This window comes from Aythya ferina, assembly GCF_964211825.1.
Source record: "Aythya ferina genome assembly, chromosome: 4".
NCBI lineage: Eukaryota > Metazoa > Chordata > Aves > Anseriformes > Anatidae > Aythya > Aythya ferina.
The window spans coordinates 28,427,272-28,454,842 of record NC_140300.1 but is presented as its reverse complement, the minus strand read 5'-3'; the positions used below and the strand labels follow the sequence as shown (position 1 = coordinate 28,454,842).

The following is a 27,571-nucleotide window of genomic DNA, read 5'->3' as shown; positions in this document are numbered from 1 at the left end:
AGACCCACACGTGGCAAACTGCCTTCACCAAGGTGGCCAGCCTGCTTTCTCAGTACTTAGGAAAGCTCTGTATTGCCTTCCTAAGTGTAATGCTAAAAGAAATAGTTTCCTACCATTTGAAGAGGAAAAATTTCTCAGCAATGAATAATGAATACCTAATACATTTCAGATTTGCTTTTCAACCACCTATAACTTGTCCCTAAGGATAAGTAGCCGTCCACTTATCTTAGACTTCATGCTGTCCACATCAATTCTGTAGCATGTAGGGTAAAGCCCTGCAGAAACAGCATGGCTTCAAGTTGGCTTTGCTGGGTGCAGAAGGGATGCTGAGGACACTGGTGCAGGATTTGTTTGTGTTTTGTGTATGCTTGGAGCAATGGCTGAGAAATAAGTGATGAGTAACAAACCGCCTACTCTGGATGTCAGCCTCTCTAGATGGATCCACCTAACTTTAAATAATGCAGTGTGGAAAAAAAAAAAAAAAAAAAAAAAAGTTTATTCACCAAATACTGTTTCCAAGTGAGTCTCTCTGGTGGATCTGCTTTTTTACACACACTCTAAATCATTCAGGTTTTGTTAGGCAGTATTATTTTTACTAAAATGATATTTTGCATTCCACAGCTTCCCATTTCCTGGAAAGGAAAGCAAACTTAAAATATATACCTAAACCACTAAGCCATAGGCAGAGAGTAATAAGCCAATGCACAGAGTGTCTCCACCTGTATAAGCAAAATTTAAAAAATAAATAAAAAAATCCAAACAAATAAAAAGACAAAGCTGGAGTTAGACCAGACAGCCTCCCTTCATAAACTTTAACATTATTTTCAGTTCCAAGTGTTAGGATGCACACAAACTCTGTGTTAAGTTTCTAGCTCATTTCTTGTCAACTTCACACCTTCCTTGTGAACCTCTTACTCCTTCCACTGATTTCATGTCCCCAGAATAATTTCTCCTGGAAAAGTGGTGGCTGGCATAGGGGAACATCCTACTAGAGAATCTCAGGGGCTACAAGAAAAAATAAACACCCGTGGACAAGCATATTCCAGAGCATGAGAGCCTGTTTTTGTCTTTTGCCTTCACTGATTACAGAATCAGCCTCTTGATTTTTCTGACATTTAGATGTTGTTTTCTTTGTTTGCAGCTCCTTACACATGGTTCTCAGTTCTGAATTTGTTGAGCCAAGCATCTCAGAAATCTTTTTTTAACGTCAATTGTAATTTGTACTTTGCTGGCAATTCTCCTCTGGATTCTGGATTTTTGTACTTCCAGCTTTTGCCCATGCCCCAGGATGACAAGAATCTAAGCAGTGTCCTCATTTCCTATCTCTCAGGCATTTGTTTATGAGGGGTCTCTCTAGTCCGAGGGAATATCTTCCCCACTTTATGAAAAGGAGATAAAAAATGTTGTATTGTGTTTTAGAGGGCAGTGGATGCAACAAAAATGCTGCCCTATGAATTGAACATGCAGGCATGCAGAGACAGTGAGACCTCCAAGCCCTTTGGTGTGATGGGGAATTCACGTTACAATTGCTGAATTCCCTAGAAATGCTTACAGAAAACCTAGAAAGTGACAGGTCCTCTGAGAGTTTTGCAGCTACATTTCTCCAGCGACCTCCCAAGTTAATGGGGGCTCTGCAAAGTCAGCTGCCTTTGGATCAGGCCCTGCTGCCTTCCTGCTGGCAAAGGGTGGTGAGAAACAAAACCCTGTATTCACAGCGGGGGTCTGCTTACAAGAAGCACACAGTTTTTTGTGTGTGTGAGTGTGTGTGATATGCTCTGCTATGGGAAGTTAGCTTAAACTGGCTTTTTTTTTTTTTTTTTTTTTTTAACAGAATTAAAAACAGAAGGTTTTTCCAACTTCAAATATTTATATGAACAGGAGTACTGTACTATATCAATCAAATACTTGTGGACCAAAGATGTGTTGAAATCTATGTACCTGATCTCATGGAGAGCCCTGTGAACTGCTTCGAGCTAGTTTATATTTAAAAAAAAAAAAAAAAGGAAAAAAAAAAAGAAACTAACCCAAATGACAATACCAGAGCTTGTTAGTGCTGTGTTTACACTGTGTGAACTTAAGTTACCAGCACGACAGCAGAGGATGTATATTTTAGATAACACAATCTGGTTTCTATCTTTTGTATTTTTAGATTTTAATCCTATCAGTCTCTTAGCCAAGCAAATGAGTATTGAGTTTAAGTATTGTTGTATAGAGGGAAAAATCCCAGCTTATCTTAGAAAACAACTGGTTTGAGTATAAAAAAAAAAAAAAAAAAAAGAAGTTGAACTTAATAATTCCACTTAGAAACTAAGTCACATTTCTCCAACTGCTCTTTCAGTTCATGAACCTCGCTGTGATAGAGTAAAAGGAAATGGATTTTCAGAATTTTTGATTCTGTTGCCTGCCTTTTTGTCCCGGGTGAACAGAAATAGACTCTGAGAACTGACTTCTGCAGGCATTATTTCTCAACCATTTTCATAACATTTGAAGTAAAACATCCACTTTTCCTCTGCCTGCCCTGTAAACACCAACCTGAGAGGCAAGCCAGATCCTCGGCTCCTTCTGGCTCCTTCTGCGTGGCCACGGGGCCCGGTGTCTCCAGCGGCTGTTGGACCTTCTGGGAGCACAAACAGGACTCTGTCGTCTGCTACATTGCCCGCCTGCTCCCCAAAATGACATTTCAAACTAATATGTTATGAAGTCCACTTTTGGAGTTGGGTTTTGCTCTCTACAAGCAGCAGACAGAGGTCATGGTGCTAATTACTTGTGGAAACTCATTGGCACCATATGGCAGTAATTATGCCCCCAAACCCCTTGACGCAAGGATAATAAGGAATTGGCAAAGTGCTCTCTTTGTCTGGGACAAAATATATTGCTTGGGAGAGGTGTATCACTTTGTGATCCTAAGGTCACCTCTGCACCCTTGAAAACCAGTCTGCCATCTCAGGAGATGAGGCAGGCTCCAGAGAGGACCTTACCTGGTTGCACCTCATTCAGGGGCTAGCCGTGGCCAGGCAGCTTTCCAGAGTCTTCCCTGCTTCCATATCTGCCATGATAACCACTGCTGGGCAAGCTGTTTGAAGAAGGTTAGTGTTGCACTGTAAGTGCAGCCTGGGATATTGCCCAAGTTGATTTCCACCAAGTGAAAGCAGGAAGCAATAGGAGCCAAAGTGAGCCATAACAGCCTGGTTAAAATAAAAGGGAATTTTGCCCGAGTAAGGCTTGTAGCTCAAGCCTTTCATACAAACCAACTCAAGGAAAATACTTTTGATTCAGCACTAAGCTAGCTATTTTAAAAGCTTTGAACAACACCTCTGATGTGGGTGACCTTGAAGAAAGTTGTTATTTATGGTACCATCAGCCAAAAATGTTTGAATTCCTACAGAGGCTTTACAGGGTGGTTTCCTAGGAAATTTATAGCAATGGAAGCAAAATCAGCAAAAGCAATTCAGATAAGCAAATAAGTAGATTCAGACTTGCATTTTTTCAGTGGATGTAAAACATAGAGACAGAGAAGGAGAGGAAAACTTCTGTTTTACATGAAGATTTGTGCTCATTAATAAACAATATATCATTAACTCATGCTTAATTTCCAAGGGACAATAGATAGTGAATAACTATAGTGAATAACATCCCCAGCAGTTTTAACTGACGGGCTTCAAATTGCCAGGAGTACAGCACCTTTCGGTGCTGTGTGGTCTCTCCCCTTGCCAGCACGTTCCTCGAGTAGATTGCCTCTCCCTTCCACACCAATGCACACTGGTCCTCTCCCTCCTCACTACCACAGCCTCCAGTGCTTCTCCCCAGCTGCATCACCACTCCCAGGGCCCAGGCTTCTCTGCTCCTGCATATTGAACCAGCAATGTATTTATTTCTGGTACGCCTGCACAAGAGTATCAAACATTGGTAGTGCCTTAGAAATCACAGGGAGGTTTCTGAATGTGTGCTTTTCCCCTCTCCCTCTTCTTCTGCGGCACCACCACAGCCTGATGGGCTGATAGGCAGTGCAGGAAGCTGTGATGGAGACCGAATTCATGCTGATTCTGGGACATCTGGCCACGTCAGATAATCTCACCGGACGTCTGAGCTGACTTTCACTTCGGTGCTGGCAGTGCTCTGAGTTGCTCACGGGCTGGCTGCTTTCAGCCCTCTTACTTAATCTGTGGGTTGATTTACGATCTTTGCTCTGTTCAGCCTGATGAACACTACTGATAAAAAAGTAGGGCTTTTAAAGAGATGGGTGACTACAGCTGGGGCACTCTGACAAGTGTTTGAAGACGTTTTGAGACTTCTCTTGAGAACAGTTGAGGGACAGATGCCATGCTGAGAACACATTGACCTAATCACTTCAAACTGTGCTATCAAAGAAAATAACTACCTGATGCGTTTCCTCATAGAGCATTATAAATGTTTTGCATTCACGTTTCCATAGTTTCATATTTTCCCATAATCGCATATAATCTTCTTGGCAATAATAAATATAGTACTTGTCGCAACCGTGGCTACGAGGCCTGGGAGCATTTTCCAGGACTGATATTTTGGCTGATCTTTGAAATCCCACAGGCACAGGGTCTGCCTGTGGCCTGCTCTGATTTAGTATGTCAAGTAAGGTGAGGCAATGAGTGGAAGCTGGAAAGTCAGCTATGCCTGATCTCTCCTTTCAGCACTTAAACACCTTTTGGGTTCAGCAGGAGTTTAGACAATGTTATTTTACCTCTCTTCATGAATCCTGATAGTGGCAGTGTGCTGGGCTTGGAGAGGGCCACGTCCTCAGCTCATGCTGAGCCAAGGGGCTCATCTTCAGCATTCTTAATTTTCTGCCAGTTTTCATGCACATCACCCCCAGTTGGGGTGCTGCAGCATTCCCATCAACTGCAACAGCTCCCGAGGGCCAGCAGAGCCCCAGTGCAGTGCTCAGGGAGGTGCCCAAAGCCAGCCTGGATGCACTTGGGTGCAGGTGTGCCCAAGGCATGGGAGACAAAGGCAGGTGGAAACAGAGAAAAATAATGGGGTTAAAAGAGAAGAAAAGCAAGAGAAATGAATCTTTATATGAACACCAGCGCACTGTCCCTCTTTTCATACCCCACTTACAAAAGGATGTGACTTTCTGGTGAGCGATCATGGGACAGATCAGAGGCTAGCCAACGAGTGGATTACATAATAAGCTTATGCTAAAGTCTGTGATGCCAAAACACCCTGTAACAAGGATACTGGAGAACAGTTTTAATAACATATTCCAAACTTCCTGAGGTTGTTTATACCATACTTCAGACTGATGAAAAGCTTTTTCTTACATGTGGACTAGTGTGAAATACCTTGTAACTAGTGCTAAAAGATCTGGGGGTAGCACATAGCACATGGTTTCTCAGCTAGGGACAGAAGAATTGCTTATATACCTCAAGAAAAAAAGCCAATCACATAATTACACGATTTGGGGTTTATTCCAAAGCCTTTCCTCCTATAAATTAACATCTCAAACAGGAGATTAGCTGCTATTTTTAGAGTAATGTTATGGTGTAGATGTTTTTCTGCAGCTTTTTCTTACTCAGGCATCAGAATGGCTCAGTGGATTGATGGTGCGAGGTGAAACATCACATGAGAATCATTAGTCTGATCAGAAACAGGGTCACATCCACTTCTGCACCACAGATGTATGCTCGTGCAAACCCCACCGGCAATGGTACAACACTCAACAGATACAGGCATGAATCACACCCAAAGTCATTACAGATTGAAGCTAGTTACTAATGAAGGGCTTGTTTGGTGAGCCATATGAAAAAAGATGGTGTTTTCAGTACAAATCCCAGAAGACAGATGTCCACATTTCAGAAATTACTTCCAAACTGGCACTACTTGGCACTCTCAGAAGAGAGGGGGGGGGGGAAGATTTAAAAGAACACTCTAAATCTAAAAACATATTTGTGTCTGAACTATATTTACCCACTATGGCCTGTGAGCTTTTGAAGGAAAAACTCAATCCTGCAGTTATGTTGTTGATTGTGGTAGTCTCTAGACCTCAGAAATACTTTAATATGGCCAAAAAGCATCTATTTCATCTTCTTTTATTGCATATTGCGCCCTTCTACACAATCATCTCCTCTGCTTGTTTCCAGCTCTGCTGCTTTACTGAAATCTCCCCAAGCTGCCAGGTGAGAACCCAGATAGAAAGTATTTAAGATCTCCACTACAGGCTCAGGCTTCTTAGTCAGTTTTCACCATCCCTTACACAGCTCAGAGACAGAGAAATCTCCATGCCCTACAAGAAACCCCACAGAGCTATGGGCTTGGCACATAATAAGGCCACAAGAAACCCCAGTTCTGCCCTGTCCTGCTGCCGAGCACAGCCCTGCAGGCACTGCCCGTGTCTCACCACAGCCTATTCCTTCTGCTGTCAGCACACATCCTTTAGACGCCGGCAGGAAATACAGCACAAAAGTGGAGATGGGAAATTGTTTAATGACAGAAATTGGCAAAGACAGGTGTAATCCTCAAGCTACTTTTTACTCATTTTAGGAAAGGAGCAGGTATCGTTTTGACAGCATCCCTTCAGCATGCAAAGCTCCCACGGTAAGGTGTGGTCTTCCTAGACTGGGCAAGGAAACCCAGTCTCCCTTCTGCTGGAAAATGAAGGTTCCAGCTTTTTCACAGCTGGGGTGGCAGTTTCTGCAAAATCAGTCCAGGAAAGTGTTTTAAATTTAGCTTTCAGTGCCATTTAACATCATTGTTAAATGACAGCTATGGTGTAGCACAAATTGAAGGAAGTCTATTAGTATCTGCCCTTGGTTTTGCAGCTGCTGTTTAGACACCAGCTTTGCCATTTTCATACCTACAGCTGCTCTTTTGCTGCAGACTTTGGGCTGGGTTTAACTTTGGTTTATCTCCAGCATCTTCCCTACCTAGGGATTTGTCTCTGCTCTTTTCCTGCCTCTTCTAATTAGCCTAAAACAAACATTTTTTTCTTCCCATATCTCTATTCCCCTCTCTCTCCTCTCTCTCCCCCTCTCTCTCTCTCTTTTTTTTTTTTATTTTTTTTTATTTTCCACCCTCTAAGAAGCAAATAGTGAAAGCAACCATACATTTCAAATTCCTGAAAGTACCACTTTTAAACCAGGGTGGCGACTTGTGTCCTGGGAAGAGTTTGAGGTCCCACTCCTCTGCTGCTCCTCATTTTTTAAGACTCCCGCAGCCTTGCTGACAGCTTCCATGCACAGACATGGGGTTGCTGTAGGGAAAAAAATAAATAAAAAAAGGACAAACCACCCCCCTTCCCAGCTGTGCATTCACATACACAGGCAAATCCTGCTGGGAAGTAACAAGGAGCAGCGAGAGGAAATGGATCTCTGAGATACTAAACGCTCATCGCCGCCTCCCCAGGAATGGATGGGATGGAAGAGGAAGTGTCAAATCCCAAACAGACCCCGCGTGTACACCTGTGGCTGTGTACACATGGCCGTTTGAACCTGCAGGAGACAAAAAGCAGGCGAACAGCTCAACTTGATAGGGCAATCTGGATATTTACGTTTCTGCATGCTAATGACTGCACATAAGCCAGAGCACAAACCTGGCCTCTGTGAAAATGGAGGAGATAAATAGGAGTTAATCATAGTTTTCCTGCAGTTGTGTTTTAGGAATGTGAATGCTTGAAGGCAGTGTCTGGATATCTTATTGAGCATAGTCCTTGAGCTTCAGTTTAAGTCAAATTACTGCTAATTATTAAAGCTCATCGAGGCAAACTGTAGTATTGTTTAGCAACACCTCTCAAGGAGATACTACTAAACTGAAAAAAAAGATGAGAGGAAGGAATATTTTTTCCTGTCAAAACAAGTAGCCATGCACAAAATACCACAAAGTCAGCAGAATATTGGTGCTTTTCCCAGAGAACTATGTTCTGGAGAAGGAGCCCCAAAATCTTCAGTGAACCCCTGTGGCGCTCCTGTGCTGTCAGCAGAGCCAGGCTGGTGACATGCTGGGCTGCCAGGGCAGAGTGCTGGATCAGGCTGCTCTGCCATGACTTTAAGATGGATGGTGTGGCCCCAGCTGCTGGAATCACACCTTTTCCACTGTCATTTGTGCACAGTGCATTGCTCACTCTTGTAGATTCAGATACACGTCATACTGTGAAGCAAGAACAACTCAAAAGTTCACCAGATGGAAGTGAAACAACCCATCATGGTTTGCCCCATCGTTAAACCATGCCTTGTACAGCAGTACTTCATTTTTTACCTGAGTACCTTAATCTTTTGCCCCCCTAGACAGCTACAAGGGCATACCTTCAGCCAGCAAGGAGTACGTTGCACACTATGTAAACAAGACAGGCTCTGAGTCAAAATCTTTCTCCTCCAGCAGGAATCTTTCCAAACTTGTACCAGAAGATGTATAGGGATGAAACAGTGCAACGACATTTTTCATAACTCTTTGGTAATATACTAGAAGCAGAGACAGGAGCAGACCTTCATTTACAAAGGGCTGAGGAGTCATGGATTCAAGATCTGCAGATGGTAGCATGGAGCTTGTGCATCTTTCCTGTTTATTGTTCATACACTACTATTTTTTCCTGATTTTTATTTCTCTTCTTCAATGGCAGCCTTTACATATATATACAAATATTTATTTTTTTTTAAGAGTGGACATATCTATGCTCCCGGACAGTCACTTACATGCATGTCCCTTCAAAATCCATAGGTTTAAAACCTAAGACCAAGCTGTGATTCAAAGTTTTGCAGTGAGCATAGAGCAAAACATCTGTGTCCTCCAGAGCAATGTGAATGAGTCACAGCACCTGCAGGGAGGGAAGAAGGAGTCAAACTGATTTTCCAAAGTACTGACCACTGACATATCATAGGGGCGATGTGGCCTTCAGTGAGGGGAAAGACAAGAAAGGAGAATGGCATAGCTTTTCTGTGTCTTCCTTAATGAGATGTTTGCAGAATTAAGAGGGAGGGAAGCAGGAAATGCAAGTATTTATCATTTGCCATTTTCAGTTTGTTGCATGCTATAGGACTTTTCTGCTACTCTCTTTACCAAAAAAAATAAAATAAAATAAAAAAAATCTTAAGGCTTGTACTGGAAACAGAACACACTGATGGCAGAGCACAGACAAGCACAGTCACTCCACAGATAGTTCTGCTCCCTCTGCTCCCCCTTGGACCCTTTTATTTCCTAGTACCCCTTGCTTCTACTAATCCATCTAAAGCAATAATTTATTCTCATTTCCATGAGAAGTTTTCTCTCCACAGAGAAACTGTGGCCCTTTCAGAAGGAGTTGAGCAGATGTATAGTTGCACATCTATGCATTTAGCAGAACCCGTTCTACAGAACTACATACAACAGAGGTTGCATGCAAAGGGTGATATGCTGACTAAGTCTAGATTTTAGACAAAATTTCAACAAATCTTTTTGATGTAGTCATGTTAACATACTGAAAAGTTCAGAATGTGTATAACTTTTGCAATAAGGAAATATTCTTTCATGATTTCAAGTATTAGTACTAAAGTTCAGTCTTTGAGCACTTCCAATCACAGAACTACTAAAACCAGAAGAATTCAGATGGTTAGCAAAAACGGTATGTCTTCAAGATGTGTCTCCTGTACTAAAATGATTTGATCTCAGCTTTGGCTCTGAGTCAGATAAGATAGGTAATATTTGTTTTCCAATTGCTGTTGTTAAAATGTTTTATGTAAAGCATTTTTTCACTAAATTAAACTTCTTCTTCCATCTTTTCACACTGTTTTTCCAGATTCATTTAAAACAAACAAAATTTCTGAACATTTCAAAAACTTTTTGGTAGGTATTTTAATGGGGAAAAAAAGGCAAAAAGATGCAGAGTGTATATTTCAATGTACAAGATGCCCAATATCTGGAGTGCTTGATCATTCAAAGACAGGAGAAGATACAGTTCTGTACATGTTTTCAGAAATATAAACAACTTAATCTCATGTCACCACATCAGTTTCAACAAGGTAAGAATATAACAACTCCATAATTTGTCAGGATTTTAGCTCCTGCTTGGCTTCTTGACATAAAACTCAAGCTAAATGGAAGAATGGGTAGGTTTGGGTGTTGATAGGAAGATCACTTTTCAGCTGCTCAAGTTCAGCCCAGGTGGCCAAGAGAAACAATGACAGTAATGGAACCACCATCACTATTACACCTGACAGCTGCTTGGCTTATGTGAAATGAGGCAGTGGACTAATTTGAAATTTTTAGGTTAACCGTCACTCCGGTATCCAGGCAGTATCCTTACTGTACCGTACCGTACCGTACCGTACCGTACCGTACCATACCATACCATACCATACCATACCATACCATACCATACCATCCCCTAAAAGAGAGGGGTCAATGCACAGATACCAGTGAGGGTGTCTTTAGTGATGGTGAACACACCTCACACTCAGAAACATCTAAGACAGAACCAAAAAACCCTCTGAGCTCCAGAGGAGCCTCTTTCTGAGTAGGCCTGGGACAAAGTGGCTGCTTTTACAGTTTTCTGGAGTTCTGGTGATTTCCTCAAGGCCCAATGCTCAGTTGTCCCTGGGTTCCTCTAGGTGGTCCAGAAACATCACATTTTGGCCAGATCCTTCTGCTGTGCTCCCATGTGAATGAGAACAGAGCTGTTTTGTCCTAGATCATAGTGACAGGGTCTGGTTCTTGCTGGGACGTAGAATGTGTTATAGGATGACATTTATCCCATGACAGTGCTTATTCCCACGGTCTATTTCCCCTCCCACCACATTCACCCATACAGGGGTTTATCTTCCATCCCTTGCCCACCCCCAGGTCCAAACTGCTCCCCCTCGCCTCCCCAAAGAGACATCAACATTTTTTTGGGAAGCTGTCAGGATAACGTATCCTGATCAATATTCCCTGTGGCTGAGCCTCTAGCAGCTGTGCCTGTGACAGGTTCCTGTAGCAGCGCAGTCTCGGTCTCAGCGCAAGGTGTCGAAACAGGCGAACAGCTCAGCACAGGAGGTGGGAAGGGGGCCTCTTCTGGAGGGAGGGGGGAAGAGTGGATTACAACGGGGGAAAAAAAAAAGGCAAGCTTTCTGTCTACGCTTTCCATAGCAAGCATGGCATTTTCAGGAGAAAATCTGAATACCAAAATACTCGAGCCAAAATATAAAGTTTTTGAATTTTGGCAGCTCAGGACAGGTTTGGGCTGCTCAGTTTTTGACAGTAAAGCAACATATATTCGCACCATTTTTTTTCTTCTTCTTTTACAGAATGCTGACATTTCCAAACCCATTTTCTCTCGAAACGCATCTTCACTGAACATTTTCAACAACGCTCCTCATGGTATTTAGTTCTGAGGGTTTCTCACTCCTGGGAGTGACTTCGAGCAGTGTTTGGCCTCCTGTGGACCCTGCCTCTGCCAAACAGCAGAAAAAGCAGAGTAAGCCATGGCCCAGCATCTTCTCAGCAGCAGAGCCAAGGCTTAAGCCAGACACCTTGCAGCTCTCCCATCCAGCCTGTGGGGTGACAATAGCCCCCGTGCTTGCAGCCAAAGGCAGAGGTGCAAACCTCTCTGCTGCTACAAACCTATGTTGTAGCTGGGATTGGTGTAACAAGTGCCCTCTGTCCAGTCCTGCTGTTCCATATGTAAAGGACAAAGGCAGGCAGCTGTCACCAAAGCCCTGTGCATACATAGACCAGACACAGAGCTCTGCCCTGTGCCTCCTGCGTGGGCTCACCAGCAGCATCCCTCCTGCTCTGCTCAGAGAAGCACAGCTCAGAAAAGCCTGAGAAGCTCCTGGGAAAGAGAGAGAAAACCTTCATGTTTAACTGACTTCACCTATGACAAAAACACCACACCGTTTTTATTTTTGGCTACAGGCACCCTTCTTTTTTCAGGCCAGCCTGCCTCCTTTAACTTCCAGCCAGAGGAGCTCCTGTTGCATACACAGAGCATCAGAGTACACACATAGCCAAAACAGCCAAAGACAGAAATGAGGAACTAAACTGAAAGTGATGGAAATGTGTTGACGAAATCCCACTCCCTGGCTCACCCAGCCGATCAGGCTTGGGATGGTGGCTAACGGCTTCCTGAGCTCCTCTGAGCAAACAGCACAGAAATGTAAGTCGTGGTTTGGTGCATGCCCAGCGTGCTGAACTAATAACATTTGTCTCACATGTAAGCAGCTGCAAAACCTGATATTTACACAAGGATTCACAGAGATGAGAAAAGACTGTTTTTTTTGCCTTTTTTTTTTTTTTTTTATATATTCTTTTTTTAGTCTCTGGTTCAGATGGGAATTAATTTGGGAAAACCCTCTGGTCTGTGTCATACAGCATGCCAGGTTAAATGACGACAGCAGACTTTTTTTATCATTGAAGATTGGCTTTAAATCATTGCCATCATTCCCACATCAATACAGCAGTGTTTTTACCTACCAAAGCACCCAGCATTTTGCATGCCAAATAGATTGTGAGCAAAACAAAATTCTACCTTTTAAAGCAACCAGCCAAAGACCTCACAAAAGGCACTTTGTATAAATACAAACACACATAAATGTGAAAAGAAAATGCTGTGAAGGTCTGGGAATGTCTTTTGTTAGCCCAATTAGCAGAGCTGGAAAATACGTTCCAGCTTTAGATGGTCAGGCCCTACCTCAGGTCCTGACACAAGTTACTTCTCTTTTTTTTTTTTTTTTTTTTTTCCAGCTCTATCAGCTGGTCTAATAAATCACATCCCTCTTTTTACAAACCTTGTGTCATTTCCATGGAGAAATGATAGAGCAGGTGAAGCTCCTGCTGGCAGACCGCAGCAGTGCTAATGGCAGGGTGGAGATTGAAATGTGTGATACATGAGATTGCTGCAGGATTTAAAATTGTTTGCAAACTCAAAACACTTGAACATGGATGCCTGCTGAGGGGTTAGACCCTGGGGGTTCTGGCTCTGTGCATTAGACTGGTTCCACCAGTTTGTTGTAATTTAATTTAATTTAATTATTATTTTTTGAAGTAAAAATCAGAGTGCCCAACAAAGCCATCAGGGCAACAGGTTAGCATGGCAGTTGACAAAGAAGTTTCCAGCTTTGCAGAGAACTGTGGTTATATGTTCTAACACAAAGTGTATAATTTTGGCCCAAATACATCCCGTGCAATTCCTTCTCTTCCATAATGCTGTTTCAGTTTTTCCTTTGGTATGAATAGACTTGAGTACATGTATTACTCTTAGACAGGAACTTCTTCCACAGTTCTTACCCTATAGAAAAATACGGCTATCATACCCAGGTTAAAAGTCCTTCAAAACAAAACATTTGGAGCTGAGGGACAACAAATGTGTTCCTTTACCTCCTATTTCTCTAAAGGCTCCAGCTGCTCTGCCTCTCCAGTGGCAGCACATCTGTGCTGCTGTTGAAACCAACCAAAAGGGAAAAAAAAAGATGAGGAAAAGAGGAACTATTTAACAGATTTTTGTCTGATGCTTCCATCTTGTGGCCAACTCAGAAAAGAAAACTTTTGCTCATTATTTCAGTAAAGGTAAAGCTAATGCAAGGAAACATCAGAACTTTTAAAGGTGTCTCCTCCAGTTATGTGGATGGGGATGAACTTAAATTAAGTTCTCCATTTGGAGGGCACCAACAATAAATACTGTCAGAGGAAGGGACGGGGTGCCTCCTTTATCACCCACTGTGTTTTGGACTAATGAAGGCTGGCCGTGCTGAAGGGTGAGGGACAGAGGGCTGATGAGCCCATGGGTGCTAAGCCTTTGCCTTGCTGTGGTCATCAGTGCCAGGACTCCTGTCATGTATGGGCTTTTTTTCACCTCATGTCTTTATGGGATAGCCCAATTCCGCAATATGGCTTTCCTTCTTCATCATGTATGAGCATATGAAAGGCTAACCTTTCATTTTCTCTGATCTCTCCCAGGGGTAACCCCAACACACAGTTCCCACACCACCAGGTGATGGGATGTGGCCACCTCACTGGGACAGCTGCGAGCTCACCCTGCCTCAGTTGCCACCAGGAGCTTTCCAGGATGGCTGGGTGACCGCTGTTCCTCAAGGAACTGCTGTTCCCTTTTAGCACAGCAAGCCAGAAGGTTAGCCAAATGCCTTTTCACCTGCATACACTGAAGTCTCCCACCTAGGGTCCATGTAAAAGGCTTCTCCCTACCTTTCCCATCCCATTCTGGACAGGAACCCACTCTTCTTCTGTCTCCAGGAGCCCACCCAGCTCCTGTCTCCTTGGCAAACATCTCTTCCGCAGGCCAGCAAGCTCCCTTGGTGGATTTTCAGCCAAATACATGCAGAGATCTTGAGAGAGGGAGTGGGAACATTAGCATAACTGCTGGAGAAACCTTGGCTGTGGTCTCCAGTGCAGCAAGAGTCTGGGCTTTTGTGCAGGATGGGTCTACTTCAGCAGGAGTGCTCCCAGCGTGAACACAAGAATGCAGTCATACTTGACACAGTGGTGAGTGTGTTCCTGCTCTGCAATGGGAAAGAAGGGGGCAGAAAGGGATTTGTGCATCACCCCCTTAATGGGGCATCAGGATTAATAAGTGTGTCACTCCCCATGCCTCACACAGATGCTGGCGTTGCAGACCAGCAAGCACACAGCTGAGAAGGACAGAAGATGTAAGGTCACAGCACTGCCATGACTCTCTCCCCATCCCCTGATGTGGTGACAACAGTTGTGTGTCCACACAGTGCTGTGGGATAAAGAATCCTCTTTGGCAAGAGTGCAAAAAAGAAGTAATCTGCTGAGCCTAAGGCAAGGGCTCAGGCTGCTGCACCCTGCTTGATGTGAGGAGGAGCTTTGCTTTGTGAGGAACTGGTGAAGGAGGAGATATTAGATGGAGGGTTCACCTCAAAGAGTGTTTGAACAGAAGTGACTGCTCCCTGGACAGGAGGCTGCTAATGTGCCCCTTCTCAGGGCTTCCCCACTGCAAGCCTTTCCCAGCTCCTGCTGGCAAACAGGGACAGTTTCCAGAGCAGGGAGCTCATCAGATGAGTTTAATTCTGTTTTCAAGCTGATATCACGTGATTCTTCCCAAATTCTTATTCAGTTATATTAATTCCTGTGGTAGCTCACCATCACAGAGCAAAATTTGTTTGGATTCGTAAGGAAGATTTGCTCAGGTTTAAAAAAATATGTACATCCATGGCTAGAGGAAGAGAAACCATGGCCATGTAAAAACAGGATCATCTAATCCTCTACATTCATCAAGAGCTGCAGACAAAAGAAAAAACAAACAAACAAAAAAAGAAAGACTGACTCCTTATAACCACCTTTCAATAAGTGAATATAGACCCCTCACATATCCTTAAATTATATATCATTTATTGAAATATAGAGATCTTAATTTACAGGATTTTTTTTTTCAAAGACAAAATATCAACAGGGGCATTTTGTAATACATTTTGTGCCTACCATCACTCAGGCCAGTTTGCCCTTTTTCAAACATTTCACAACAGCCACCATTTTGGAAACACTTCCTTTTTTATTATTCTAAAATATAACTTTTGGACATTCAAAGTGCAACAGTTAACGTGCCTGTGGAATATATCACAGTAAAAAAAAAATATAAACAAAGGCAGTGATATAGCTGTCATAAATGTTTTGGCAGTATTCTAAAAGTCTATATAAAAATACTTATATACATATTGATGTATAACATCACCATATCTCACGTCCTTCATCATGAAATAGGACCTTTTTGTACAAGTTGAAGACCACACTGTAAGGAATTGGTTGGCCATTCCAAATCAAAAGCTGTGTTTCATAGGCTAACGCTGATTGTCATTATACAATTACCCTAGAAAAAGGTTTGGGAATATCTCTTCCAGTGGCTTCTCAAAAATTAAGCCATAAAAGAAAAAGTCGGTAGTACTGAAAATGTTGTAAAACTAAAGGAATCATCCTTCACCTCTCATTCTAGTTTCCAGGCCAGCTTATCTGATTCCACTCTGAAGTGAGCTGGGTTTGGCTAGACCTCTGCCACAGATGAAATTAATGTACACAATATTCATGAGAGAATGGAAAATTGTCATTCCCAGGCATTGGAAAGTGAGCTGGCTCTGGTTCGCATCCACCGTTTGGGTCTAGCCCCAAGATGTGTTGTGTGGTACGGAATGAAACCAGTGAGGGGAAGGGGAGACTACTTGAAAATGTCCTTTGTATTCCAGTAACTGGTAAATAAAACGTGCTGGGCCTGATTTTCAAACCCTGAAGATCACTAGGCCATGTGCAAAAATGCAGGTGAAATTGCTTGCCTAATTTGAGCATGTAGTTGTAACGATTACACATGCAAATTAAGGCACTTGTGTGGTCTCAAGTGGCCATTCAGATATCTGGGATATCCAATAGACAATTTGTGTTTCCTCAATTCATAGTTCATAGCTGGAGGGGGGCTTTACATCACCTTGTGTGTCCTGGCTATATTAAGAGTCTTTATATTTCACAGTTGTCCCCATACAGAGCTCAGTGGCGTGTTTGGCTAAAGCACAGCTCCCAGAAAGATGCTCGGTCTTGATCTGTTGACTGCAGGAAATGGAAGATACACCATTGCTCTTGGTTCACTCTGATTGTCAGCCATCACCACGGCTGGAAATGCAGGTGCCTTGCTTCAGGTTGTGTTTCCACATTTGCAGAGCATTTGTATGTGGCCTCAGCCAGGTGACATTTTGAAACCCAGATCCAGAATTATTTTCCTGTAACACTGACAATATTAAATTTGCTTTCATTTGATCCACAACCATTCACTAGTGAAGCCAAGGGGAGTTGTGTAGCTTTCCTTAGAGCCATTTCAAGTTAAACTTGAGTTGTTCAGATCCAGGTAGCATGTGCTGTAGTTACTGCTGGTCCATCTTCATACTTCCTAGGAAAAATACTGCAACACAGGGATGAACTTACACCACGTTTGCATTGATTGTGTAATGCCAGATGCTGAGCGCTCCTGCGAGGTGCTCATCACACTGAATTAGGGTTAAGTTTGAAAGCTGAGCACCAGAAAGTATGGGGCCCTTTGCAGTGATGTACCTTTTTTCACATGTAAGTCTTCCAAAACATCATATATCAATAACACATTGTATAGTGATAGCAGTAATCATAATACTTTGTTCATATAAGTGGTGTCAAAAATAACTATTGGAGGCTGAGATCAGGTTCATTTCCATGCACCTTCTTCCAAAAAGCACACTTGGAAGCAATTACCATTTGTAATTAGTCTGCAAAGATAATAAGTCAGAGATTTCTGCTCTTGTTTAAACCTGAAAACTAAGACAAGGATACTTGTTGCAGAATTATTTCTGCTTATTTAATCTGAAGCTCGAGGCTGGGAGAGATGTCTTTGTTCCTTGAGCAGTTCAAATATCAAATTGATTCTTCACAGCTAAACCCAGGGTAAGATTTCTTTTGAGTCCAAATTAAATACTAAACAATGTGATGTTGCTGGTCGTTTACGATAATTTCCATCCTAGAAATCTGACATAAATTTAAATTTAAAAAAAAATTAACTTCACTTAATTGCAGGACAATAACTGCTTCTAGTACATCTGATTAGAAAAGCTACTCTGTCCGTGATAAAAAACTAAATCTTAGTGTATTATAAGATCCAAATTTTTCTCCGTATTAAAGTAGTTTTAGCTAATCAGAGCAATTACCATACTCTGCACAGCCAGATAAAAGGATTATTTCTTAAAATTTTTCAGGTCAGATTTTTTTTATGGCACTTTATATAATTTCTTGAGACTGTGCTTTTACTGAAGGACAATGAATTATAAAATATACACTTAGTGTTACTGAAAACAGTAGTAGTATTATCATGAAAACAGCTATCTTCTATAGTTAATAAAGACTTGCTAGGTTTCTAACACCTATTATAGACTGTTTTTTATTAATTATTATTATTATTATTATTCCCCTTGCATTAATGGTTAAAAGTAACATGTTTTTTTAGTACCGGTCAGTTTTTTTGTGGTTTCAGACCCTTTTGGTCCAAAAGTGGTTTTTGCATGTTCTTCAATTCACATGATAGTTCAACAGCAGCTGACATTGAGATTGAGGGAGGAAGTACACAAAATTCATGAGCAATCTCTTCTAAAATCCATGGAGTGTGTTCAATGTGCACCTCAGAAGATCCTTGAGTAGACAGTTATTTACATAATTACAATGGTGAAGTATTGCTGCAGTGGAAATTCTATACATCAAAGTCATAGGAATGCCCTTGAAACACGAAACTGGTCTGTTTGTGGCCTTTTCTTTCTCCCTCCTATCAGTTTGAATGGCAAACAACACTGAGATGCTAATGAAGTACTGCAAGAAGCAACACTAAAAAAATCCATCTTCGACACGTCTCTCTCATTCACACTCAGGTTGATTCCCATGCCCATCACTGGGATTTCTCTGTACAAATCCATCTTCTCTTCACATCCTTGACATTGCAATAAAGTGGTTTTCTCTGTGGAGCAGAAGTCTGTAGACAGCACGGCAAGCTTCCCCATGTGCAGAGCTAGAAGGTGTCCGTGGGGTTACAGAAAGCTGTCCTCTACCAGGTCTGAGGAGTCAATCCCGATGTCATCCATCATGTCAATGTCCTCAATGGTTTCATCCTCTCTCTTGATAAAAGTAGAGCTACTGGAACCAGTTTCAATGGCACTTTCTTCAGATGTCTGGGAACTGGAAGAGACAAACATCTCAGAGTTAAAACGTGCAACAAATGTGGCCAGGTAAGTGCCCCAATTTCTAGCAGAATTGAACACTACCTCCCCATGTGCTTTCTGATGCATGACACAATCTTAGGTGGTTCTGACCACCTGTTTCCTAGGTTGTGACACACCTTATATCTCAAGAGTAATGAACCACCTTGGTATTCAATGGAGGAGGTTGTTAGTATGCTCCTCCAAGCACTTTCTCTCTCGTTATGAAAATATCATTATGATGGTGCTGGGACAGTTAGGTAAATCTAGAGAGGTTGAGTGAGAATGAGATAATAATAATAATAAATAGATTAATACAGAGTATAAACGATGGACTTAATAAATCTTAATCTCATTGGCACTTATTAGAGACTTCATTTGCCCTGTTACTGAAAACAGTGCAAAAATGTCTAAAAAATAAGTTTCTAGGTTGCTAATTCTGTATGCAATGCTGCTGAAAAGGCAGTGGTGCATTAAGTTACTGCCATTCACAGTAGGGGTTAGACAATGCTGTGCTTTAGTGGAGTCATTCGTATACATGGGTTAGGAAGCAGTAAAAGGTCCTGGACAGACTGCTGTCAATGAAAAAATATTGTAAAAAAAAAAAAAAAAAAAAATCTGAATTTTGGAGTTGGTCTCACAGAGAACTAACCAGTCCCTTGAGACCTGAAAGGCAGCTCCAAAACATTGAGTTGTAAGGACAAAAATGTGCCCACAGAGCACTCAGACAGCTGCTGTGACTTGGCCAAGCTAACAAGAGAGTCCCAGTGACACACAGGAGCACCCTGTGTCCCTGGCAATCACAAAAGCGTCAAAATTAGGTATTTCCCATTGAAGATATTGTGGCTAGTCATATTGCCATAGTTACAAGGGACCTTCCTAGTCAGTAACTCCAACAGAGCCAATGAAACTATTTATGGAACAGGTTGCTAAAAAGCATTAATGCACATCACCAAAGAGGACCCAGAATGGTGACAATGGGCCACCTGATCTGAAAATCACACCCACCTGTGCCGGTTCCTCTTGCCAAGCTCATCTTCAGAAACAGGGTCAATATCAGGCAGGGGGATGATGTACCCGCTGTCAGCACTCAGCCTCTGCTCATCAAATCCACTCTCCCTGTCCTTTAACTTGTCTTCGTTCTTGTAGGTGACACCGATGTAAGCATTGTCACAGTCCCCTCTCATGCGTGTGACAGCTGGGTGATCACTTTTCAGGAAGTCCAGGTGAATCTTCTCATAGCTCTGAAAATATTCATTTCAAACCCCTCATTAGATGTTATTCACTAAGACTGCTTTTCTTCAGCTGGGTAACAGTGATTCATTAACCCATTCATTAATTCATTATTTGCACTTTGAGCCTGCAACACCATATGGAGAAGCCCAGCCTCTTTAAGTGACTGGGATTTTGAAGTGACAATTTGGCTTTAGAAGATGCCGGAGTGAGTGTGGCAGAACAAAGCAGTCAAGTAGGTGTGACAGAGGGGTAGGGAGAGAGGGAACGTTTGGGAAATGAAATTAGGAAATGAAGCACTAAATGATGGAGGAGGAAAAGCTTTTACAGAGGTGTTAGGAGATTGAGAGGAAAACCTGGTGGTGAATGGAGGCAGGGTCCAAAGAGGGAGAGAGTAAGATTGTACATATGAGCCAAGTAATTCCTTTTCTGGAATACTTTCACTGCCTGGAAAATCCCGTGAAAATACGTGAAAAAAATCCTCCACTAAAAACCTTGAGTCAGTAGGATTTCATTGGAAATAGAGAGTTCTGCTTCCCACCTAAAACTGTAGAATTGCTTCTTTTGGTAACCTCAGCTTCACGTCCCCAGGACATGCAATGCCCCTGCCTGATTCATGTAATTCGTGCAGGTTAGGATGTGTCAGTCCAGTGGTTCTGATGGCTGAACAACAGTCACAACTCCCTCTAAAAATGTATGCAGAAAAAAAAAACAAACCTTTTTGTATTCTCCAGGCAACAAGCTCTCCACGATTTCACTCAAGTGGTAAAAAGAGGGTCTTTTCTCTGGTTCACTGTTCCAGCATTTCACCATGATCTCATACCTGCAGATAAGATGGAAAACAAATTAACTGGGAGGGAAAATGAGTTATCAAGTGAAAACTGAAACCAAAACTGTCCAGTCTGTCCAGGCATGGGAAAGCCAAACACACACTTACACTTCATTGGTAGCATGATCTGGTTTTGCCATTCGGTAGCCACTCTTTATCTTATTGTAGAAAGTAGAATCAACCATCATGCCCGGATATGGTGTGCCACCTGCAGATAAAACAGAAGAAACAATACTATTCTACATTGTGCTAATACTTGCAACCTTGCAATAAATCGCAGCTTATGATATTAAAAATGTTCACAAATCCACAAATACCAATTAGCGGGTGTTTGCTGAACTATATAAAGACGCTGACTTGGGGAAAACCACACAATTCATTTGTCTGGTTAATACTCCACTAGGGTGTATTTTAAATTTTAGAGAGTTCTGAGGACACACAAGAGTTTAGATGAGTGAGAGCAGCTTGGTTTTAAAGGCTTTTTAAGAACTGCTCAGAGGCCAATATATCTATTCCAGTTATTGATCATTTTATGTTTTGTGATGTGAGATCAGAACTGTTAATAAAAATTATAGTTAACAAGCCTGGAAGCTGTGTGCAGGCTTGTGTGCCTACATGTGCAAAATATTCTTTCCTCTCTGCAAGGGTGTGATTGCATAGAACTGAAGCTTTTTAATTCATTACTTGCAATGTTAAGTGGCTCTAAAGTGGAACCTGCTTATAGAACTGAAACATTGACCTTTTCTCTAAATACTGACTTGCTGCTCAGGCCAAAAAGTGTTAATGCCATGGTCTGACGTGCCATTAAAATTAATGAAAGTAAACTGAAGTAGACAAAAAAAGAATAACTGAAGTACATTGTGTTGCATCAGCTGCAATTTCTTTCTGAAATGGTCTGATGTGAAACATTGGCTGGGAAATTTTGAAGTGGGAACCACTTTAAAAAAATACCTTTGCAGTGTTTCTAAAGTGTATTGACTGGGCATAGAGTCTGGATGACACCCAGATTGGGTCATCAGCCTGCATTTGACAGACCTAAGGTCACTGCTCTGCTCTGCTGCTGGCTTTCTGTGTGACTTTGGACAAGTCCCTTGCCTGTGACTGTGTTTTGCTTTCCAAGAAAGAACAACTTTCTTGGGTGCAGGCATGCATGCTGTAATATTTCCTCCAAAGACCTCATCCCTTTCAAAAGCAAGGTTTTTACCTCAAACTAGGCTTCAGACCCTACCTTACAAGCAGGACAATGAAGCACAGACAAATGTGCCTCAGTTCCCCATCTATACAGTGGCACTTCTGTGTTTCCTAGGGATGCTGGTGAATGGATAGTACAATGCCCAGAGATTACAGTAATTAATACCATAAGTAGTGGTGCAATTGCTGTGTTGTTTTGTTATTTTTTGTTGGTGGTGTTTGTTTGCTTTCTTTTGAGAAGCAGCTACATGACAGCTTATTCTAGAAAATAGCATTAAGCTTGGGGTTGCCATGGGGCAGTAGTAGATACCATACAGGCATGATTAATTCTGCTCTGAGTAAATCTGGGAAAAGCACACTTGCTGAAGCAGGCCAGCCACCCACCCGGGAGGCTAATTAATCAGCCTGAGTCAAGAGCCAGGCTGTTCCCAGCTGGGAACTGTACATTGTCTCTAACTGCTATATGTTGTCATAACCACTTTACACTGCCATAAACCAACTGTGTGAACAGTGCTGACCTGGAAATGAGAAATCAGTGTCCCAGAAGATTGACATTTGTTTCTGTTCAGTAATGGGGCTAAGACAGGATCTTTTGAAACATATATGAAGAGACTGCTTCAAAACAGCCACTCGGCTGGGATGCAGCCGAGTCTCCCCGACACATGGGGAAAGCTTGTTCCTCTGTGTTTTGGCCAGAAATTTCATCTTGGCCTGGAGACACCAATATTTTTCCACAAAAGCTTTCCAGTCAGTGCTTTCAGTTTTCTAGCAAAAAATGTTAAAATGTATCTTGAAAAAAAAAATAATAGAGAAAGGACTTCTTACTTCACACCTAATTCTGGGACCTGAAACCCCATATAGAAGAATAATTAAAAGTTGATTTCATGCATATATTTCTACTGTAGAATTGGAAGTGTTTTATGTGGAACAGCTTGGACTGAAAAAACTTAATTATGGCACGAAAGAAAGTGTTCACAGTACATACCAAGAGAAAATATTTCCCACAGCAGAATGCCATAAGACCAGACATCACTTAATGTTGTGTACAGATTGTCAAAAATGCTTTCAGGTGCCATCCATTTTACTGGGAGAAAAGTCTGTAGCAAAAAGAAATAGACCCCAAAGCACACAGGTTAGTTATTAAAGAAATACTTCCCATTACAGTTGTTGTTTGATAGCCAGGATTAGTTCATTGTTTTTAAGAAAATTTGTGTTAACATGGCTGGTATTTATTTTTAATTCCATGTCACACAGAGGTGCTAGGATTAGAAGCAATTAGAGCTACTCTTTGCTCCCCAAAAGAACTGATTAAGCTGTAACTGTATTCATGTTACTAGCAAATGACTAGGCTGATTGGAGATACAGTGCATAGGGTGGCACTGATGATCTAGATTTGATATGTCATTGACTGATGTATTACTACTTTACATATCACAGTAACAGTTCCTTAATCTACTCAGTCACAAAACTTGCCAGTTAAAATTTAAGCCTGTGAAGCACTAAGTGTGGCCAAGAGCTTTCCAGCTTTCAAGCAGACTTAGGAAAATTCTGTGAATTAATGAACTGAAGAAAAATTGTTCTCAGGAGTGCTCATCGCAACAGTCAATTAGTGTAACCACCACTGCTAACCAACATTTAAGGCTGACACTTCGCATTGCCATTAAAACAGAGTTCAGGAGATTAAGAAGTACATACGCTGCCCTTGGAGACGTAGTTGGAATCATGCATGATGTCTCTAGCCAACCCAAAGTCACAGATCTTCACGATTTTTCCTTGAGCCAGAAGGACATTACGAGCTGCCAAGTCACGGTGTACGCACTGCATGGAGAGAAACTAAGTAGTTGAAGGACGTGATAATTCCAGGAGGGCCACTTCCCCTGCAGAGCCCTCTGAAAACATCCAGTTCTGTTGGCTTTCTGGGCACAGTCTTTACAAGATCTTCTAATGTACAGCCACCAGTCCTGCCCTCTAACAGGGGCATGGAGGCACGAGTCCCCAGAGACAGCAGGGGCTCGAAGTGGGGTTACTGCAGTGAGGAGGATGCCACTGTTTCCCCCTCCACCCATCATGTGCTAGTGATATGTCTGTGCTTCTAAGCATGCTGGCCTGTGGCTGGACGGACCCTCCACCCAGTCTCTACCTAGGTCCCCCACCTTCTCCAGGACTCTGACTCCACAAATGCCACAGGCTACAAAGGAGAAAGAAGATGCTGCTTTGATTTTTCTAACCATGGTGATCTCAATTTCCAGGTGAGTGAGACAGCTGCCCAGAACCCCAGAAGAATATTATACTGTGTCATGTTTTCAGAATCTAAACTGAAACTCACAGCTGAAGACATTTTGACACTTTCTTACATGTTTTATTTACTTACATTTTTAGAAGCCAAGAATTCCATTCCCCGTGCGACCTGGTAGGTGAAGCTCAGCAAATCCAGTAGGCTGAGGCCCTCCGAACTGTCATCTGAAAGAAGGTTTTTGACTTCTGATTCTATTGAAAAAGAGAGAAAAAATATGTTTGTGCTGTAGAGTGTGAAAGCAACATTCATTTTCCCCTACCTATCATGATTCTGAGCTGATGACTTTAACAGAGTACCATGACCAAAGGCTTTTTATAATAACTAAACACTTTTAACATCTTCATCAGCCACTCACACACTGCACTGTGTTAAATATAGGGTTTGTTTTTTCTCCTGTCTGCATTTTTTCCACCACAGAATGGCAGAAAAGGGAGAAATTAAAAAGGCCCAACAAAGTGTTATACAAGTTGTTTGCAATACTGAGTGTGTGGTTCAAAAATATTTATTTAGAGGTGGTACCTCTGTCAGGTTTTTGTGTATGCACGTACTTTCTTATCCATTTACTGTCGCTGAACACTGTTATGTTTTCCAGAAAGTATTCACTGGGACAAATCCAATACCAGCAAAATGGGTCAGGAATTTTATGGCAACAAATTTATTTTTTTATGAAAGATGTCAGCAAAAAAAAACAGTCAAAACTTAGTGATTCATTTATCCCTACTGTCCGAGAGCACAATATGAGTGCATTAGTCTGCCCGGTAAATCTGGGACTGGATATGCTTCAGTTCCTAAGGCCTAGGGCCAGAAGTGACTGTGCCTATTTTTAAAGCAAAGCATATTTAGTTTCTGAGAACAGGGACAGGGAATGGGATGCATTCATTATCTTCATTACATAATTCAGGAAAATATTTGGGAGTGTTCTGCATTCAGTAAGTGTCAGCTAATGTGAAATGTAAGTGGAAACAGAGCGATATAAATTACTATTATTATTGTTCATTCCTATTGCTCAAAATCTTTCAGACTAATGAAATCATTGCCTCCAAAGACTGTCTATAGCCCTGCTGCAGAACACGTCCCCTCAGCAATTCAGCACAGAAGGAAATTTGCAGCTCTACCCTTCTGCCCCAGGAGCATGCGCTCCTGCCACCAACACTGACAGTCTTACCACCAGCTTTTAGCTTACAGCTGATACTCACATGCTTACAGAACACAGCTGAGTTCTTTACGTCCATATCATAAATGGCAAAAATAAGACACGTTTATGCAAAAGTTGTTTAACAGTGCATTCAGAAGGAACAATTCTACATTACCTGACAAAGATTTCTTCTTATACGAAGCTGGTCGATCATACACAGATCTCTGAATATCAGAATATTTAGACCCCTCCTTCCTTTCCAGCATTGGCACGTACTGGGTAGTATCAGCTTGTTTCATGTCCATGTATTCTCCAGTGTTTTCAAATGATAAAATCACATAACTGAAATTTAAATAATAATAATAATAATAATAATAATAATAATACAGTTGTAACAGTTAGTATTGCCCAGTCTTCCCACCAGATCCTATCCATCTGACAGTTCTTATGGCATACAGCTTTATTGCTGTGAAATACAAGGGTGTAAGAGCTGACTTCTTGATAGATAATATGTAGGGATCCTGTATTACAACACAGCCATGTATTGCCACACATGCATTACCATATATTACTTATCACGTTACCATGGATTACAGTAGTGAAACAAAAGTGCCTCAAACTTATCCTTTTGTCAACAGTCAGGTATGCAAACATATATTGTCTAACTTCCAAAAATCCCACTGAATTCATCTATTACTGCCTCAGTTGTTTAGTTCAAGGATTTCCAAAGGATAGATGTAGTTAATTCACTCAGTTTGCATCAAATCCAATCCAGCTGAGCAACCCCATGCTCAGATTAATGTTTCTGGCTACATTTGGCTACCAAGTCAGTTGGTCTATTTGCCTGCATGATTTTTTGAGGGAATCTTCTACACCTTCTAAATCTTCTACACCTTCTAAATCCTGGCTAATGTTATGACATTGCTTGATTGTTGAAAGTACAATGACAAGCTTCCTCCACCGTCGTCTGGAAAAATCTATTGGAAATTATTGAGACTAGCTGGGCCTTTGGTAGGTAAAGGATAATACCTGGAGAGCAAACTCTGCCAGGTTGTTTGAAGGGAAGGAGTTTTAGACAGTGGAAATTCCACAAACAAGGAAACAAACCAAGTAGTGGTGCTTTACTTCAAAAACTTGGATGTGTAGAGGCAAAAGAACATCTATAGAGAAAGAAGGAACACTGGACCATGCTTTCTTAATGGAGATGTTCTTTGGGACCTCAGGATCAGGTAGGGAAGAGAGAATGGGTCTTGAGGAGACAGGAGACTGACTGCGATACTCCAGAGACAATGCTGTAACAAGGCAGGTATGAGACTGCTGGGGACTTGTAAGGATGTTGGCTGTTTCTCTAGATCCATATATCTCTCACACTACCTTGGGCACAGCAGAACTTGTTTAAAAGGTTTGCAAAATCTGTACGTTGTGCTCTCCCTTGAGTATATGGAAGGCTCTAAGTTGCTGGTGTCTGTGGAGAACCCACAGCAAATATGAATCTCGGATGCATGTCAGGGAAGCCAAAGAAAAGGTGCTGAAACCTTCCCGGATCTATGAAAACTGATAAATGAAAATCCATTGAGAAGAATTAGGGAGAACACTGAGTCATGAAATAAGAGGAAAGGAATAAGGGTTAGTAATCACATTCCCTTATGTTGCAGGTCATACATTTCTCCCCCTTTTTCCTACCTTCTTGTGCTTTCATCAGCTGGATTCATCCCAAAGATATCCAAATCTTTCTTGGGCTTCTCTGGGTGGCGGCTCAGGAAGTTGTCCCTGTTCTTGTGCAGATAGTTCACCAAATCACCATAAAAGCAGTATTCAGTGATGATATAAATAGGACCTGATGAAATAAGGCAAATTAATGCATTTGGGGTCTTTCAAAAATGAAAGATTTCAAAGACAGCAAAAAATCCATTTTAACATAAAAAGTACTGTGAGTTAAGGCATTTCAATTTACTAAGTTATGATGTAACTTCTGCCAAATAACAAGTAGGTTTATGAAAATTTTCATTTATTTATATTTTATGTTAAAGTCCTTTACTTGACATTGGTGCATTTTTTTTACAGAGCAGAAAAACCTCTGCTCTGTCAGCCAAACTCACCTGATTTTGTACAAGCTCCAAGCAGGTTCACAATATTCAGGTGGGGCCCGAGATGTGTCATTATCTTCAGTTCAGACATGAGCGCCTGTTTTTCACTGGATCTAGCTGTAGCTGTTGAAAGAGCACACCAACCCCTTAGCAAGAACA

At 41.8% G+C, this 27,571-nt stretch overlaps 1 protein-coding gene across 2 annotated transcripts in view; it reads right to left on the bottom strand.

The window, feature by feature from the left end:
• Positions 1 to 15,425: 15,425 nt before the first annotated feature.
• The window catches only part of PDGFRA (platelet derived growth factor receptor alpha), a 34,597-nt gene continuing 22,451 nt past the window's right edge, over positions 15,426 to 27,571 (bottom strand). For both annotated transcript variants that reach the window (XM_084517123.1, XM_084517122.1), the window contains exons 14-23: positions 27,425 to 27,535; positions 27,009 to 27,162; positions 25,501 to 25,667; positions 24,266 to 24,381; positions 23,590 to 23,712; positions 22,880 to 22,991; positions 20,812 to 20,911; positions 20,592 to 20,697; positions 19,650 to 19,885; positions 15,426 to 18,621 (exon numbers count right to left, since the gene is read on the bottom strand). In XM_084517123.1, coding sequence (XP_084373249.1) covers positions 18,474 to 18,621; positions 19,650 to 19,885; positions 20,592 to 20,697; positions 20,812 to 20,911; positions 22,880 to 22,991; positions 23,590 to 23,712; positions 24,266 to 24,381; positions 25,501 to 25,667; positions 27,009 to 27,162; positions 27,425 to 27,535 — 1,373 coding nt within the window. In that variant the 3' untranslated portion in view covers positions 15,426 to 18,473. The remainder of the gene's footprint in view (positions 18,622 to 19,649; positions 19,886 to 20,591; positions 20,698 to 20,811; positions 20,912 to 22,879; positions 22,992 to 23,589; positions 23,713 to 24,265; positions 24,382 to 25,500; positions 25,668 to 27,008; positions 27,163 to 27,424; positions 27,536 to 27,571) is intronic.